We start from the raw sequence: 15,888 nt of genomic DNA, 5'->3' as shown, positions 1-15,888 counted from the left end.
GGTGCTTCGCACCGTACGGTAACATGTATTAGGGTGTACCCTAGCATAGATCATTTAACAGCTTAAACTTGTTGGAACTTATAAATGCCAACAAAATCTTCACTCTTTCCAATGTGGGATAACTTTCATTCAATGCTCTTTAAAACTTTCCATTTAAAACATTCCCAAGACACAAAATAATATCTATATATATATTTATTTTGAAAATATTTCAACATTCCCGAACCAACAAGAATTCCGACTCGATTTCCATTTAGACTTTTCATCCAAATTTGTTTCCTCTTCAAATTAGAGTGAGTGATTTTGTAGGGCCTTATCCAAATTTGGATGATATTATTGCCTTTTGAGATTCAGTATTTTGCAGTGTTCCTTCTCAGATGATTTACTTGCTTTTTAGGTTTAAGTTTCCATCTTTAGGCGATTTCAGTTGATGTTATAAGAAGACGTTATGACAACAAAGAATAAACATTCCACTAGATATAAAATCAGGGGAAAAGTACAATGATATATTATACAGAAATCAAGAAACTCAAAAAAAAAAAAAAAAAAAAAAAAAAAAAACGATTTACAGGATACAATATGTGCACTTGGACTGCAAACACTTCAGGTGTCAAGGCGATGAAGAATGTTGAGCACCAAAATTAGAGAAGAAATTCTGGTTGAACAAATATTTCGCTGACAATGAAAATAGCAAGACAAATACGGCCAGAATAACACAAATTCGGTTAGAGCGCCTGGCCTTTGCCATTTCCGAAGCCTCAAACTTTGAAACCATGCCATCAGCCTTATTGGCAGAAATGGAAGAATTCACTTCACTCTCACAGATAGGTGCCTCTTCTGATGGTTTATCCACCTGAATTCAGAAAAAGCGGGAGAGATTTTTTAGAACAGCAATCCTCAATTACCAAATAGATTGTCAAGGTGCATGAAATGTCAAACTCAGAAACTTTCCATCTAACTCTTAAGAACTCCTTTGATTTTGAAAGGAACTAAATGCCACTTCTCAAATAGAATCCCTCAGGAAGAATGCGACTGGGAAATAAATCAAGGTCCCTGAATAACTCATTAAGAATTTCCAGTTACTCTGATCAGCATAAGAACGTTTAATTTCTTCATGAATCTTAAGAATATAAAGAAGTTAACACCAATGTTAAGCACATAAATGTGGATAACTTATTGACTTTAATAAAATATTTGATAGTTAACCATTCACCTAAATGTTTTTCACTTGACCTAAGGTGTATCACTGTTGCAACCTGTTGGCTGCAAAAAGCCACAAAGGACCCATCAATCCAATGAATGAACAAAAGCACGGTGAGAGGATTGATTTTGTCAACAATTTTAGAGATATACCCAAAACTATGAATTCAATTTTCCACTACTAGAACCACATAAGGAAGACGAGGTTAAAAAGAAAACAATAATCATCATACGGACAAGCAAAACTAGGACTTATGAATCATTTGTTCTGCTTCATTTGAACTCCAGCCATGTCACCTCTTCCAATAATTTCATGCACATTGTAACAATAATGCTTCTTTACTGGCAAAAAACGTTTTCCAAGTCAAAGAAGCCAGCAACAGGTGACCAATTTGAGAATGTATAGTGTTAAAACAAGAGATAAGAATTTGCTTAAAATGAACAGACAAGAGAGTGTGGAAGGGGGAACTACACAAGCACCAAGGTTTAGCCATCAACAATAATGCAATAAGAGACTGGAGACCGTATTCTCTTTGGTTCATAGTGCCCTAAAATTTTATCATTCTATGTTTTGACTAAACTAGGGGTATCCATCAAGCTTAAACTGCAATACACGCACACACACACACACACACAGAATCAGACATGCATTTCATACCAGAAATGACCAAAAATTAAGCTTATTGATTGTTTGGTGTGGCTTTCAATGCAAGTTACGCTCGCCACAGTGCCCCCACACCACCCCTTCCCTCCCTCTATCATTGAATAAGAAGTAATCATGAACTGCTTGTGGGTATACCAATATGTTTGCTAATGCACAAAGATGAGTACTTTTACTTTTTTTATGAATACAAAGAAGAGACATCAATGGTGTAAGAACCCTCAACGGATCAACAGGTGAAAAAAAAATTCAAACACCTTGGTATAATGTATGTTGTTGTGTCTTCAAAGGGTTTATTATATAGAGTTCAGTCTCACCAATTGAAATTCGCTCAATAACCCCAAATAACACATAGATGGTGGTGAATAGGTGTTTTCCAATTATAACAACCAATTAATATTTCACAGCAACACAATATATCACCAAAATTAAGTAAAGCTATAAAAACATCAAGCACAACAATTTTGTTTGTGAAGTGGAAACCTTTGGAATAACCAATCAAAAGTAAAACCACTCCGGCATAGCCAAATCCAACAAACGTATCCGAGATCTAAGTTGAAAGCAATTTGGTCTAGTGTGATCAACAATCCCACAATGGTGACAAGTTAGAACAAACCTAGGCGTAGGTTGTTTCTTAGGAGGATGTCTAGAATTGGACTTCACAACATCATTCAAGCAAACATTTTTTCCCTTACCCAGACTAGCCACCTCAGCCTTGGCCTCCTCGATTTTCACAGCTTTACAAGCATGGTCTTGCCTTTAGAAACAAAATTTGCATGTGAAGTAGAAGGCAAAGATGAACAGGAATTAACAAAGCCCGAGCCAGATTTATGAGAATTATGTTTTTGAATATTTAACATTTTTTCAAGCTTATCACTAGAAAAAAATTTAAGGTGATCTTCAGATTCCTTAATCTCATTCTCAAGTGACCTGTTTTATTCACTAAGCATGGCAATTTCACGTTTCAGACTTTCAGTTTATCAACAACAAGAGTATCATCCAACTTTGCAAGCAACTTATCTTTTTCAAATTCAACTTCATCAAGCTTTTTAAAAGTCTTTGTTCAATTTTTTCAGTTTATTGCATTCTAGAAAAGCTTATTATAAGCAACTTGCAGGTCATCCTCATCATCAGAATCACCCTGAGATGACTCACCTAAGTCAGGTGTGATGTACACACTGGACTCATGACTGCTCCCAATGGAGGCAGTAAAGGCCAAGTAATTCCCACTCTCATCAGGGGCATCATTGAGTCCTAAAATCGGATTCATCACTAAGGGCAACATTCATGGCCTTACCCTTGGACTTCAGCCTGAATATGACCAAAACTTGAACACTCATGGCACTGAATGCATTGAGAGTTCTTATCTTTTTTACCCTTGTCCTTTTTTCCTTGGGAGGTTCCATAGGAATCACCTTTGGATTTCTCAGCACTCTTAGAAGACTTGTTCTTTGTGTTTCCTTTCCTAGGTCTGAAAAGTTTCTTGAATCTTTTAGGAAACAATGCCAAGTCCTCATCATTCAATGAACCGTCATCAGAGGAGTCATCAGCCTTTTCCGGCATAGTTTTTAAGGCAATAGACTTGTTCTTCTTGGGTTGAGGCAATGAGAGCTCATAGGTTCGAAGAGAAATCACTAGCTCCTCAACGTTAATAGTGTCAAATTCTTTGCTTTCTTCAATAGTAGTGATCTTAGGTCTAAACAGTGGGCAAAGACCTCATGATTTTTCTAACAATTCTAGATTCAGGTATCTTCTCCCCTAGGTTGAAGCTAGAATTCACAATTTCAGTTAATTTGGCATAGAACTCATCAAAAGTTTCATCCTCTTTCATTCTTATTTCTTCAAATTTTAGATGGCAGCAGGAAAAGTTTAGAATTTTTAACAATTTTGATACCTTCATGAGTGACTTCAAGAATGTCTCATGCCTTCTTGGCTTTCACACATAGATGTTTGTTTGAACTCTTCAAGTGAAACAACCATGAATATAGTATTCAATCCCTTGCTATTCTAATTACACTCATTTGATTCTCCTTAGACCATGCGTCAATGGCAGTAGTTGGCCTTTTCCAAAGAGGCCCAAACACATCTCAGGCTTTCAAGAACGCTTTCATGTGTACCTTCTAATAAGCATAATTGTTCCATCAAAATAGGGAAGAGTACCAAGGGATTGGGACTTATCCATTGACAATTGGGGTCAAGGATCTCACTCAGGAACTTAATCTAAACAGAGTTAGGCTTTGATACTAATTGAAATTCGCCCAATTACCATAAATAACACCTAGAAGGGGGTAAGTAGGTGTTTTCCAATAATAACAACTAATTAAAATTTCACGGCCACATAATATATCACCAAAATTAAGCTGTAAAAACATCAAACACAATAATTTTCATGATGGAGTTGAAACCTTTTGAAGAATTCTTCAAAAGTAAAACCATTTCGTGGCAATTAAACCCAGTAAACTTATCCACTATAGAAGAATTAAATGACAACATTTTATACTTACAAAACCTTTGTAATTTGTTGAAGTCATAATTAAGTTATTAAGAGGGTGTTTAACAAACACCCTCCCACCCCCAAATACTATTCACATCTTTTTTCAAAAAAATTAACATCAAAGCATTCTCACTTTTTATATCACATCATTTACTTTTTACTACTATTCAAATTAAAAAAAAAAAATACTACAAAACAAAACTTTCTCACTTTTCAATACCACTTTTTCACTTTTCATACCAATCATTACTTTCAATTTTTTTTCCACCAAAATATGAATAATATCTAGGGGTGGAATGATGTTTACCAAACAACCCCTAAATTTACCTCTTCCTATAAGCTTAAACTTGTGGGACAAGTGGTAATTTAACATGGTATCAAAGTCAAAGGTTTTGAGATCGAACCTTGACTCCGTCAATTCACCCTATTTAAATGAAATATTCCACGTGTTGGGCCTCATTAAAAGAGAGTTTGAGCTCACATGTGAGGAGGAGTGTTAAAGTAATTAAGTGATTAAATTTACCTCTTCCTATCATTTTAACCTTTTAGGACAAGTGGTAATTTAACATGGTATCAAAGCCAAAGGTCCTGGGATCGAACCTTGACTCTGTCAATTCACTCCCATTTAAATTAAATATTTCACATGTTGAGCTTCACCTATTAAAAGGGAGTTTAAGCCCCCACGTGAGGGGGAGCGTTAAAATAATGATTGAGTTATTAAATTTACCTCTTCCTATAAGCTTCAACTTGTGTGACAACTGGTAATTTAAACATGATTCAAGTGCTAAATAGTCTTATGCACCTAAATTAAAGCCCTATTTGTATGTTCCTGGCCTAACCCGATGGCCAGTTATAATCCATGAAGACCATTTCCACCCTTCTTTCTCTTCAAGAAAGACATGCAAGGCAAGTTAGCATAGAAATTAAGAAAGATCCAATGAATACCTGCCTGGAGACTTTTATCCAACTTAGCATTGATCTGATCATTCTTGGAAAACAGAAACTCTTTGCTGTCACCACCTACGTTGTTGTACATAATCTTAGGATTATGTAAATTTTCCACCAGAATTTTGTTCTCCTTTGTTAAAGTATTTAGCTGCATATAACATATCATAATTGATCAAAATTAATCTATATGAAAGATAAATTTAACTACATAAGATTATGAAGAAGCATTCAGAAGTCCATGGTTTTCCCATGAGAAGTGGAACATCTACAGTTATATACATCATCTGAATTTACGGATTCACCATCATAATACAACCAGGAGACCATATGTAAGCCATCATATTGATAAGGTTTATTATCCTCTTACACGTGGCCATTAGGATTTTCTACTATCATTTGCAATGAGGGCTACCACTTCCTTTAGCAGCTCCAATTAGTTATAGACAAGAGACAACAGAAAAATTCAATATCCATGGGATATGCAAAGGCACCTTCAGCAAATGTAATCATTTTAAGTGCTGTGAAGGCAGAAAGAAAAACTATGAAATGGTTGTACAAGAAAGTCCATACCTGATTCTGGATCCGCTCCCTCTCAATGGCTAGTTGCATTGCCATATCCAAAATAAACTTGGTCCTGACATTAATTTCTTTTGCACTTTCTAATTTTGCATTGTTAACTTGATCCAGCGACATCTCCAAGAATTCTATTCTAGCCTTTAGGAAACTTAATTCGTTGTTAAGTTCTGAGTTAGTTTCAGATAGCAGAACACATTGCTCCTCTGCAGTATCAAGCTTACTTTCAGCTTTTGAAACCTTGGATTTTAGATCTTCAATCAGAGTTTCCATATCCCAAATTGCGGAATATAGCATGTTCTGCTGCTCTTGACTTGCTTCAGAGGATGCCTTCGCATGCTGTAATTGGATCTCTAATTCCCTCAACTGGTTCTCAAGTACACCTACCTTTTTATCGGTATTACTAGCACTTCCTTTATGAAAATTCAGCTCTTCGGTAAGCTCCAAGTTTGTCTCCGTTAACTGAGTAGCCTTGGCTTCTGCACTTTCAACCCTACTTTCTGCTACATATATGCTTTCTTTCAATGACTCAATTACGTTTTCCATTTCAGTAAGTTGTTCTTGACTTGCTTCATTGCAGGCATTTGCTTCATTCAGATGGATCTGAGATTCTTTCAGTATTTCCTCAAGCAAGTTTACTTTTTCTCTCAAAGTGAATGCCTCAGAGCTTTGGGCAATATGTTCTGCATTGCTGCTTTCAAGCTTCTCCAGATCAATATCTTTTTCTTTCAGCTCTTCAATACATTCTTGAAGTTTAGTTTTTGTCTCACTTTCTCGTTGAATTGAACCATTTAGATTAAATTTAACAAGATGGAGTTGACCAACCAATTCCTTTGAAATGTTCATGAGCACCTCAGCACCATTTTCTGCCTCTAAAAACCTTCCCCAAACTACTTCTGCTGCTTCCTCCATCCGAAATGATACTTGTTCCGTATAGTGTAACTTTACTTTTAGGTCATCTTCATTTTGTCTTGATTCTGCTAACTTCTTCTCAAGATCTAGCTCCCTTGCGAGTGACTTTTCCAGCATCCGTAGCAAATGTCTTTGTTGTTTGGCCATCTGCATATTTGATTTTGAATTTATGTTCGACAGTCGACTGTTTTCTGAAAATTCCAAGGCCTTGTCATATTTCCCTGTCAAAATGCATGTCTCAAAGAGGTAACAAAATAAAAAAAATAAAAAATAAAAAATGCATCTTCATTATATGGGGCAACCATCTAACTAGACCGAGGCTATTAACTTACCATTCTCACATTTGAAAGCTAAGATGCTTCTCTGAAACTTGGCTAACTGCATCTGCACCTCCAAAATCTGCACTTGAGACTGCTTTAAAGATTCTTCAGAATCATGCAATTTCTCTTCCATCTTAGTTAATAGTCCTCTCAGGTGTCTCCACGAAGATTCTTTATGACGGACATCAACAATTTCGGCCTGGAGAGTGTCCATGAAACCGCCCAGCTCTCTTACCTCAGCATCTAAAATGCCAGATAAGAGATCAGATACCAATACCTTCTCGATAGAGTCTGTCGAGATATGGCCATTGTCCAAAGACATCGTTTGAAGATCATTTTCCCGAGCCAGTAGGTACATCAAAAGTATATGCAAATTTACCAACTTCTCAGAAGAATATGCCAAGTCCAAGTCTACTTTTTTTAGAGTTTTCATTGACCTCTGTAACTCTTGCACGCCATTTTCATTAGATGAGATTCCCTCATGATAGTAAAGTTGGTCAGACTCCGGAGTCCCACTCCCAGCATACATGTCACCAACAGCTTGGTCATCCATTTCCACTGCTCAGTCCTTGGTTCGACCAAGCTGGCTAAAGGACAAATAAACTAAGGAGAAGGGAAGATGAGGAGAAAGGCAAGGCCTAGCAAAATTAATGCAGACGAATGCAGAATGTTAGTATATACTTCATCCTATTAGTACTACAAACAATATACCCAACTATAGTCAGACTACAGTAAAACAACTAAACAAGAAACAAGATATTTACTGTGTAGCATCAATGAAGGGCAAAAAGAAAGTGGAATCACTGTTATTCATCAACGGCACTATGATTACTAACTATTCAAAAGCAAAGACTGGTTTTGCACAATACTTGAAGAATATGCCTAGAAAACTGACCCGTTTTAAAATTACACTAGGCTTACTAAGTTCTACTTCTATGGATGAGAACCAAATCTCTCCTCCACATGACTTCTATAAAAAAAAAAAAAAAAAACTCGGCTTGTAAAAATGTTTCCTTATCAAATGTGATCATCAAAAAGAATTAGCGTAGCACCCAGATAAAAAGCCATTAATCCATGAATTATTTTCACAAAATCACATCGAAGTTTCCGAACTAAGCTGTCCTTACTGAAAATGAGAATCTGAAACCGATTTGAACGCTCCACACAAACACAGAAAACAAAATTACGGTAATGCAACTACGATTTGAACTAAAATCATACACACAGAATGCCCCGGGATAATTCTTTCATGGGTCGATGAGAAAAAAAGTACCTGCGGGAAAATCTTTACCGCCTGGCCTTCTTTGCTCCTCAGCAGAAAAATTGGGTGTTGAGAGAGAATGGAAAAAGCAAATTCTTAACTACCACTTGTTTCCAAATTACCGTTAATCCGAAAGCGCAATCTTTGAGAGCCTTTGAAGTTCCATGGTATGTGAGTTTGGAAAAGTCTACGCGAGGCAGTAGGTGCAGATGAGTCAACGTCGATATTGGATACCGTTGGATGAGAGTGCACGTTAGCCACTCCTACGACGTGGAATTCAATCATGGAGGCTGGCTAGCAAAACATTGAAGAGTACGACAGCCTAGCTATGAAGCTGAGTGTACAAAATGTGTCCGCTTCTCTTTGCATTTTTGGCTCTCATAGACACAAGCGCACGACGCCAGTTGTTGAGGAAAGCAACAGAATTTGTCAGATTTTTTTTTTTTTTTTTTAAAAAAAAATCTTAGAAAAAGAAAATTGGTAAAGTACACCAAAAGTTTGTTTATTTTACAAATTTACCACTAAATTTGTGTAATTAAAAAATAAATAGATATGGGCATATCTATAATTTAAACTTCATGTTTCTATAATTATAATTGTTTAGAAAATTACTATGTTTGTGGGTCTCATTCTTTTTCTCCAAAAGGTTAGGTGTGGAAAAAGCTCTCTCTCAGTCTCATCAGACAATGAAAAGGATGAAGCGTGAAGCATAATAAATCCTTGAAAAAAGCAAACATTTGCAAAATAAATTAAAGTAGTTGCTTTTAACTAGAAATGTGTCTACTTTTGAACCGACTTCAAGTTCTCAAGAGGTATCTCAATCGGTTAAGACCATCCTTAATGAAATAAATATCACTAGTTCGAATCTCCATCTTTCCTATTGTGCAAACGTGTTAAAAAAATATAATAATAAAAAAAATAGTAAATATAGCATTTCTCTTTCTAATTTTCTCTTTGTGTGTGTATGTGAAATAAAGAAAGACGGGTCCATTTTTCATAGGTCCAAAAAGATTTAAGCAACAATCAGACCCAAGCCAATTCATGAACTCATACGTCAATCCGAAGAAAAGCCCAAATAGCTGTTAAAAGAAATTCCAAATGAAGTTGAGCCACCAGTCCAAGCCCAAATGCATTTTGAAAGAAAGCACTTCAAACCGTCGCTAGAAACTGAGTCAACTCAGTCCAGTCAGCCACTCGGTCCACCACTCGGCTTCAAATCCAAGCAAACAAATTAGATTGAAAAATGGAAAGGTTTGGAGGTGGGTAATGCAATACGCAAGACCGATATCTTCATTTTATTCTTTAAAGTTGACATCATTTTTAAGATTATCATCGAATCGAATTTAGAATAATTCAGTGGTTTGAAGGTATACTCTCAAAGCCAGAGGGATGAGAAATTTGCTCTGTTTTGATGACAGAGTTCTTTGAAGAAAAACTCTGTTTTTACTACTTCTCAACGTTCCCAATAATTTTTACTGGTTTTTCTTCTGGTCTAACAATTGATTGATGGAGACTGTAGACTGCCAGAGTTGAAACCAAACCCAAAACCTGCATGTTGATGATGGTCTTGTAATACTGGGGGAGAGCTTCCATATGTATCTGCAATACTGATTTGCTTCCATTTTCAGTTGCATGAGACCAAATATTAGAGGGTGCTATAAGTTAGCAGAAGGCTTCAATATTACTCCCGTGATCATCACAGAAATGGGATGTTTTGTTTACCCCAAAACTACCACGGAGTCGGTGAAAGAATGGAATTAGAAGGGAAAAACAAAATTACATCTGTTAGTACATGATTAAAACAAACAGCCTCTAACTAAACTGGAGAAAACATTACTATGTTTTTCCCTCGCAATCTTTCTAACAAAATGCACCCAGCCAATTTCATAACCATATGAAAAGCCTATATATGACTATGAGCATCCCTCTTAGCCTGTTACATCCCTGATCCAAAAACATCCTTAAAGTCGGGAACCAAACCTACTATTGTGAATATAGGATTCTCACTTGTGGATATTGTATGCTATTTAACACTTCAGAAGAGTAACAGCTGTGGTTGATCATATCTCTGAGAATCCGAAAAGAGGGGCCCTTCAAACTTTCTACACCAGGCTAGTAGCATCTCACTTAAACACAAAGAACTTGAAGCAAATATGTTGATGTTAAATCTTTAATAATGGAAGATGAAACCTCGTGAGCTTTGTTATTTCCTTGAGGCCGTCATGGTACTATGGCTTAAATCCAAAAACAGTAATCAAGGTTCAACTTTCATATGGCTGTGTGGCAAAGAGCCTGCAAATACAGAATAAACTTGAGAACAGTACGGGGTATACCATAGGAGAGGATTTATGCAAAAAGGATAAAAAAAAAATTATACCATCTGCATCTTGGCTATTGAGGGGAGTACTGGTTCCATAGCTCATCTGGACAACATTGTGGAGCTCATCCTCCCAGACATTAGGTAGCTGTATAGTCATGCATATCAAAAGAAAATGTTGATCTTGACGCATGGGAGAGACTCAATGAAGCCCGAGTGGAAAGAATAATGTCAATACATCCTCAAGTGTACAGGACTTTAGCAATATTGCAAATGAATGTCAAGAAAACATAAATGTTTGGCCTAGCCGACAGAAACCAACTTATTAAACAGAATATGCCCAACATAGGGTTCGACTATTCCATTTGTGCAATATAATATAAGATAAAAAAAATAACACTAAATATGAGCTATATTAGAATCAAAACAGATGATGAGAAACTAGAGCTTGTTAGATAAAGTTTTTGAAAAGTTTTTGAAGAGTGTTTTGGGTTCTTGAGTTTTGATAGAAAAGTGAAAATTAAGAAGTGTTCACAGTGAGGGCCACATTAGAAAAAATGTTGTTTGTAGGGTCCACACAAGGAAATTTGTTTGGTAAACTGAGAAGTGTTTCCGAAAAGCAAGAAGCTGTGAACTGTTTTGAAAAATAAAACCAGATAAACAATAAAGCCAAAAAAAAAAAAAAAAAAGAAGTCTGCTGGAGACATGTTGGAGGCTAGCCTCTATAGTTGGCGACCATGTAATACCCCAATCCCGCACTGAGAAGATGAATAACCCACATAAAGTTGGTAGATTATTAAGGCATTTTGGAGAGAACTCCAATTATAACTTGACTAATCATTTTAGAGTGATAGCGTAAATATAGCTAGCATTTTGCCTAGATCACTACAAACTCATCTGTGAAGGGTGGAGACCACCAAACAAATCAGCGGCCACCGCAATGGTCACCACGTGGATCAGAGTTGTCATCAACGGTCATTACAAGGCCGGCTGACCATGCAGATCTGGTGGTGGCCATCGCAGTGGCTGCCAAATAGATCTAGCAACCACCAATCCAATGGCCTCCACCCACGGAGGCCATCCAGATCCCTTTTTTAAAAAAATTATAAGTAATAAGTCCAACTTCCACAAATGAAAAACTAGCTATGGATCAAAAGATACCTGTGTAGGATCCTTGAATGCTCCAGCCATGGGTGACAGCTGTGTGTCATTGGTTCTTCGAAGCAAATCAGATGAGCTTCCCATGCCAGGAAGACCAGCTTGAATAAGTCTTTGTTGAGATGGAAGTAGTAGAGGACAAGCCACAGACATATCCGGTGAAAATCCTTGTGCAGACCCTGCTCTTGTCTGAAGGATCTGCATGAATTGTAGAATGTGTCATGGTAAACCAGCAGTACACATAAGAGTTCTCATTATATTGAAATATTTGTGTATTTACATTTTTTCCCAGGAGCCCTTCGATATTAAAATCTAGCCGTGGATTCACAGTAGCAAGTTTCATTGACAAAAACTGCAAAAAAGGGAGCAAGCGTTAAAATATAAGAACCAAGGACTCATTGAAACACACATCTTTCTAATATACACGTGAAGCAATAATTTAATGAAAAGGGTTCGTTAGATAGGTTAATTAGTGTAAAGTTCTTCTATTTTCAGTCTTTATCTCAAAAGCAAGACCTCATGGCACTGATATTATAAGCTGCTGCCATGTTTAATCATTCAAAGTGACCCAATATTATGTAGTTCATGTATCTCTACCAAACTTCTTGCGAAATTTTGAGTTGATGTGCCCAGAAACCCGGAACAAGATCCTCTCCAGTTCATTTGAACTGGATAATATCCAGTTAGTTATATTGGAGGGGTGAGGGGCAAAAACACCCCTCCAATATAACTAACTGGATATTATCCAGTTCAAATGAAATGGAGAAGAATCAGAGGATCCTAATTCAAGAAACCCCAGATACAGGAAAGGCCAGTCAGTAACACTAGATAAACCAAGAGTCACTACCTAAGAAACGAAAAAGAATTGTTACTCTCATACCTCAACCTGTCGTTGCAGTGATTGTACATAGTTAATGATTTCGTCCAGCATCACCGCTTTACCAGTGACCTGCAAAAACAAATCAGTTCTCATAATTTGAACAGCTTCCACTCAATTCTGAAGTAATTATGCTATTTCACCTATTGATTTCAACAAGCCAAGTTAGCTAACCTTATTGCAACCAGGTACAAGGTCTTGAAGAAACTTCATCCTTTCACTGATCTTTTCTCTTCTTACCTATAATCAGATTCATTTTATTCCAACCCAAATGCTATAGCAAAAAAATTGGTTTTTATTAAAAGATAAAAAAAAAAAAAAATAATCATATCTTACTCTTTCTGCAAGACTATGGCTATTTGTTGCCTGGCCCCTTCGAGCTCTGACATGAATATATTCTTCTTTTGGTGGATCTGAAGGTTGAGAACCCTGTTTACCATGTTTACCAGAGCTCTTGCTAGTAGTTGAAGTTGGGTTTTGGTCTCCCTTTTGTTGAATTTCAGCGTCATCCTTTGCAGATTCACCATATTGTTGTGGAGCACCATTGGCTAGATCAAGTTTAGTATCCTAGCACAAAAGTTCAACATCGTGAGGGGAAAAAATATAATCGTTTGTGATAATAGAAGAAAAATTCAGAAGCATGATTTACCGGCCCACTTCTTTTCCTTTTCTTTGAGTCAAGTCTCTTTGCAAAAGGTTCCCCACCTGTACCCTCCAACACCGATGGCTCATCTTGATCACCAGCACCGCTAAACTCAGCTTCATCAGAATCATTACCAGACTGACCAATGCCTTGTTTTGCTTCATCATGAGATCTCAAAAGGCTCTCACTTTTTCTCTCATCCTTTACTAGGCTCCCTTCAGTATCCCCATGCTCAATAGACAAAGGAACATCTTTGGAAGCGTCACCCCCACTCTGCTCATTCTTTTGAGACTGCCCACCAGAAACTGATTTCAACCCATTGCCAACAAAAGCCTCTTGCGTCCCCTGCATGAGCCCCCCGCCCCTAGAATAAAGACCCGTTGATTCAGGAATCCCATAAGGGCTCATCATACCGCTAAAATTACCACCGTTGAAGCATGAGAACCTAGCAGCACGCTCAATGAACGCAGAATCTGCTGGGAATTGAGATAAGCTCTGTGGGAGCATGGCAGCTGCATTCGGCAAGAAAATACCCCCTTTCAACATTGAACTTGTTGGATTCCAACCCATATCAAATGATGTATCAATACTTCTTAAAGAGGCCGGACTAGCTTTTGCCTTTCCTATCCTTTCTGAAATGCTTGCGTTGTTCTGGACGGCAATGTCATAAAATCCCAAGTTTTCCGAATTGGAGTTATGGTCCCAAAGGATTTGGCCAAATGAGTCCACCATTGAAGTAGATGAACAAGGGGAAGATCCAATTAGGTCTCCTTTGCTAACAGCCATCAGATTTCCCATGGGAGCCAAACCGGTAGATCTATTTGCGAGATTGGCACTGCCAAATCGCCAATCTGACATACTAGGTACATAGTTCATAGGATTCTCATTCCTGTTTTCTAGCTCAAATTTATCCTTGCCACCCATGTCCATCTCTCCTCGACAAGAATGCCAAAAGCAGCCAGTGGTAAATACCTTTCTCTTAGAATTATTTTCAAACAACCGGCAAACAATCTTTGGAGAATCTAACAAAAACTTCAGAAATTGACCACCCTCAATAAAAAGCTAGTAGCCCAGATACTAGATGAACCAAGGATCAAGAACCAAAAGCAGAGACAAACAAAATGAAGAACTTGTCAATTTCCAAACATATGTTCACTAATAACTATACAAACAGGCTTCAATCGGAACCATGTAATTCGAAACTTACAATATATAAGAAGCTTCACACATTGGTCTTAAGATATTCCTAAAAAGCTCAATAGTATCGAATCCGGTCCCCTACGATGCATTTCCACCCAAAAGACGAGAATATCAGGCAACCATGTGGAATTAACACGAAGAAAAACAGCTCAGCAGCAGTAAACAAGAAAGACCCACATCAAATTTTGAGCTCAAAAACGCAAAAACACTGAAACAAAGTACCAAAGATCAGGCAACTTTAAAAGCTACCGTTTCCAAAGCTACCACTGAACTTGGAAGTACCAAATTACACAAAGGAAGCCCAACCAAGACAGGAATTAAAAAGGACAGTTCAAAGGAGAGCTGGGAAAAGACCATGGAAGCAGTCAATTACACAAAGAACATCGATTTCAGCATAATAAATACCCATTCAAACCCTAGTCAGAGCAGCAGAAACAGCCCTCAGAGAAAGAGCGAACACAGCTAAAAGTGGCAGGAGAAAGATACCCATTTCAGATTATGTGTACTTTTAGTAGTCCGCTCTCCATTCGAGCTTTCCACTCCCAACTTTTATTGAATTTGGGCCTTTTGTTCAACTCTCTCCGTCTTTTTAGCTCAGAACCCTGCTGTACTGTCACATCCAAGAGAGAGAAACACAAAAGGCAAAATCTAGAGAAATTAAGGAGATGAAGGAGTTAAAGAGAAGGAAAATGGGAAAGACCCTGCATTTATACCACGCTTGCATAAAAAAGAGAGCTCTTGATGATTAACCACCGCCACTGCCAGTGTAAAATATTAGAAAGACCTCCCCAAGCTTTCTTCCGCACTTTGATTGTTTATTGTTCTCGATAAATTTCTGTACCATCTTTTATTTCTTTATTTAACCTACTTTCTATCTTTTTATCTTTTCTTTTTCAGTGTTTTTAATCTCCATTTTTTTTTTTTTTTTTTTTTTTTATCTTACTGCCTTTGTTCTTGGTTGAAGAGCTTATTAACATCTATAATCTTTAATAGGGTTTGTTTGGTCAAGAAATCAAAACCACAATCTTTACTCATATTCACACACCTTCATCATGTACAGATGTACTCTCTCTCTCTCTCTCTCTCTCTCTCTAGAGAGATATATATATAATGTCAACTAGTGTGCAACTGTGCATTATTTGAGGGGGAGATCTAATGTAGCTGATTGTGATAACTTAACCGTCTTATCTGATTGTGTGCTGCTGGAATAGATTATGGAGCATCTAGCCGCTAAATTATTGAAAAAATTAGCCTCTAACCCTTCCCACCACTTCTTTTTTTTTTTTTTAGGATAAATGCATTTTTATTCATGTGATTTGGAGTT

The 15,888-nt window shown here is 37.1% G+C and overlaps 2 protein-coding genes across 4 annotated transcripts; both read right to left on the bottom strand.

Annotated features, from left to right (window-relative positions):
- Nucleotides 1-454: 454 nt before the first annotated feature.
- Nucleotides 455-8,737, bottom strand: LOC132177752 (WPP domain-interacting tail-anchored protein 2). Of its 2 annotated transcripts, none has more exons than XM_059590195.1 (5): nt 8,382-8,737; nt 7,121-7,746; nt 5,874-7,009; nt 5,305-5,451; nt 455-853 (listed from the first exon to the last, which is right to left on the bottom strand). In XM_059590195.1, exons 2-5 carry the CDS (start codon nt 7,659-7,661, stop codon nt 611-613), a joined length of 2,067 nt encoding a protein of 688 aa, XP_059446178.1. In that variant the 5' UTR covers nt 7,662-7,746; nt 8,382-8,737; the 3' UTR covers nt 455-610. The 2 variants fall into 2 exon arrangements, with proteins under 2 accessions (XP_059446178.1, XP_059446179.1); XM_059590196.1 differs by having other exon boundaries at nt 762-853; nt 5,301-5,451.
- A 1,372-nt stretch (nt 8,738-10,109) lies between these two features.
- Nucleotides 10,110-15,485, bottom strand: LOC132177662 (transcription factor bHLH49). Of its 2 annotated transcripts, XM_059590082.1 has the most exons (11): nt 15,278-15,485; nt 15,051-15,174; nt 14,572-14,642; nt 13,371-14,441; nt 13,058-13,288; nt 12,896-12,961; nt 12,725-12,793; nt 12,125-12,196; nt 11,848-12,042; nt 10,747-10,834; nt 10,110-10,661 (listed from the first exon to the last, which is right to left on the bottom strand). In XM_059590082.1, exons 4-11 carry the CDS (start codon nt 14,292-14,294, stop codon nt 10,624-10,626), a joined length of 1,683 nt encoding a protein of 560 aa, XP_059446065.1. In that variant the 5' UTR covers nt 14,295-14,441; nt 14,572-14,642; nt 15,051-15,174; nt 15,278-15,485; the 3' UTR covers nt 10,110-10,623. The 2 variants fall into 2 exon arrangements, with proteins under 2 accessions (XP_059446065.1, XP_059446066.1); XM_059590083.1 differs by having other exon boundaries at nt 14,572-15,169.
- Nucleotides 15,486-15,888: the final 403 nt, after the last annotated feature.

Source organism: Corylus avellana, chromosome ca4 (assembly GCF_901000735.1).
Source record: "Corylus avellana chromosome ca4, CavTom2PMs-1.0".
In the NCBI taxonomy this organism is placed as follows: domain Eukaryota; kingdom Viridiplantae; phylum Streptophyta; class Magnoliopsida; order Fagales; family Betulaceae; genus Corylus; species Corylus avellana.
Note: the sequence above shows the minus strand (reverse complement) of the source record. Positions and strands in the feature narration are given on the sequence as shown.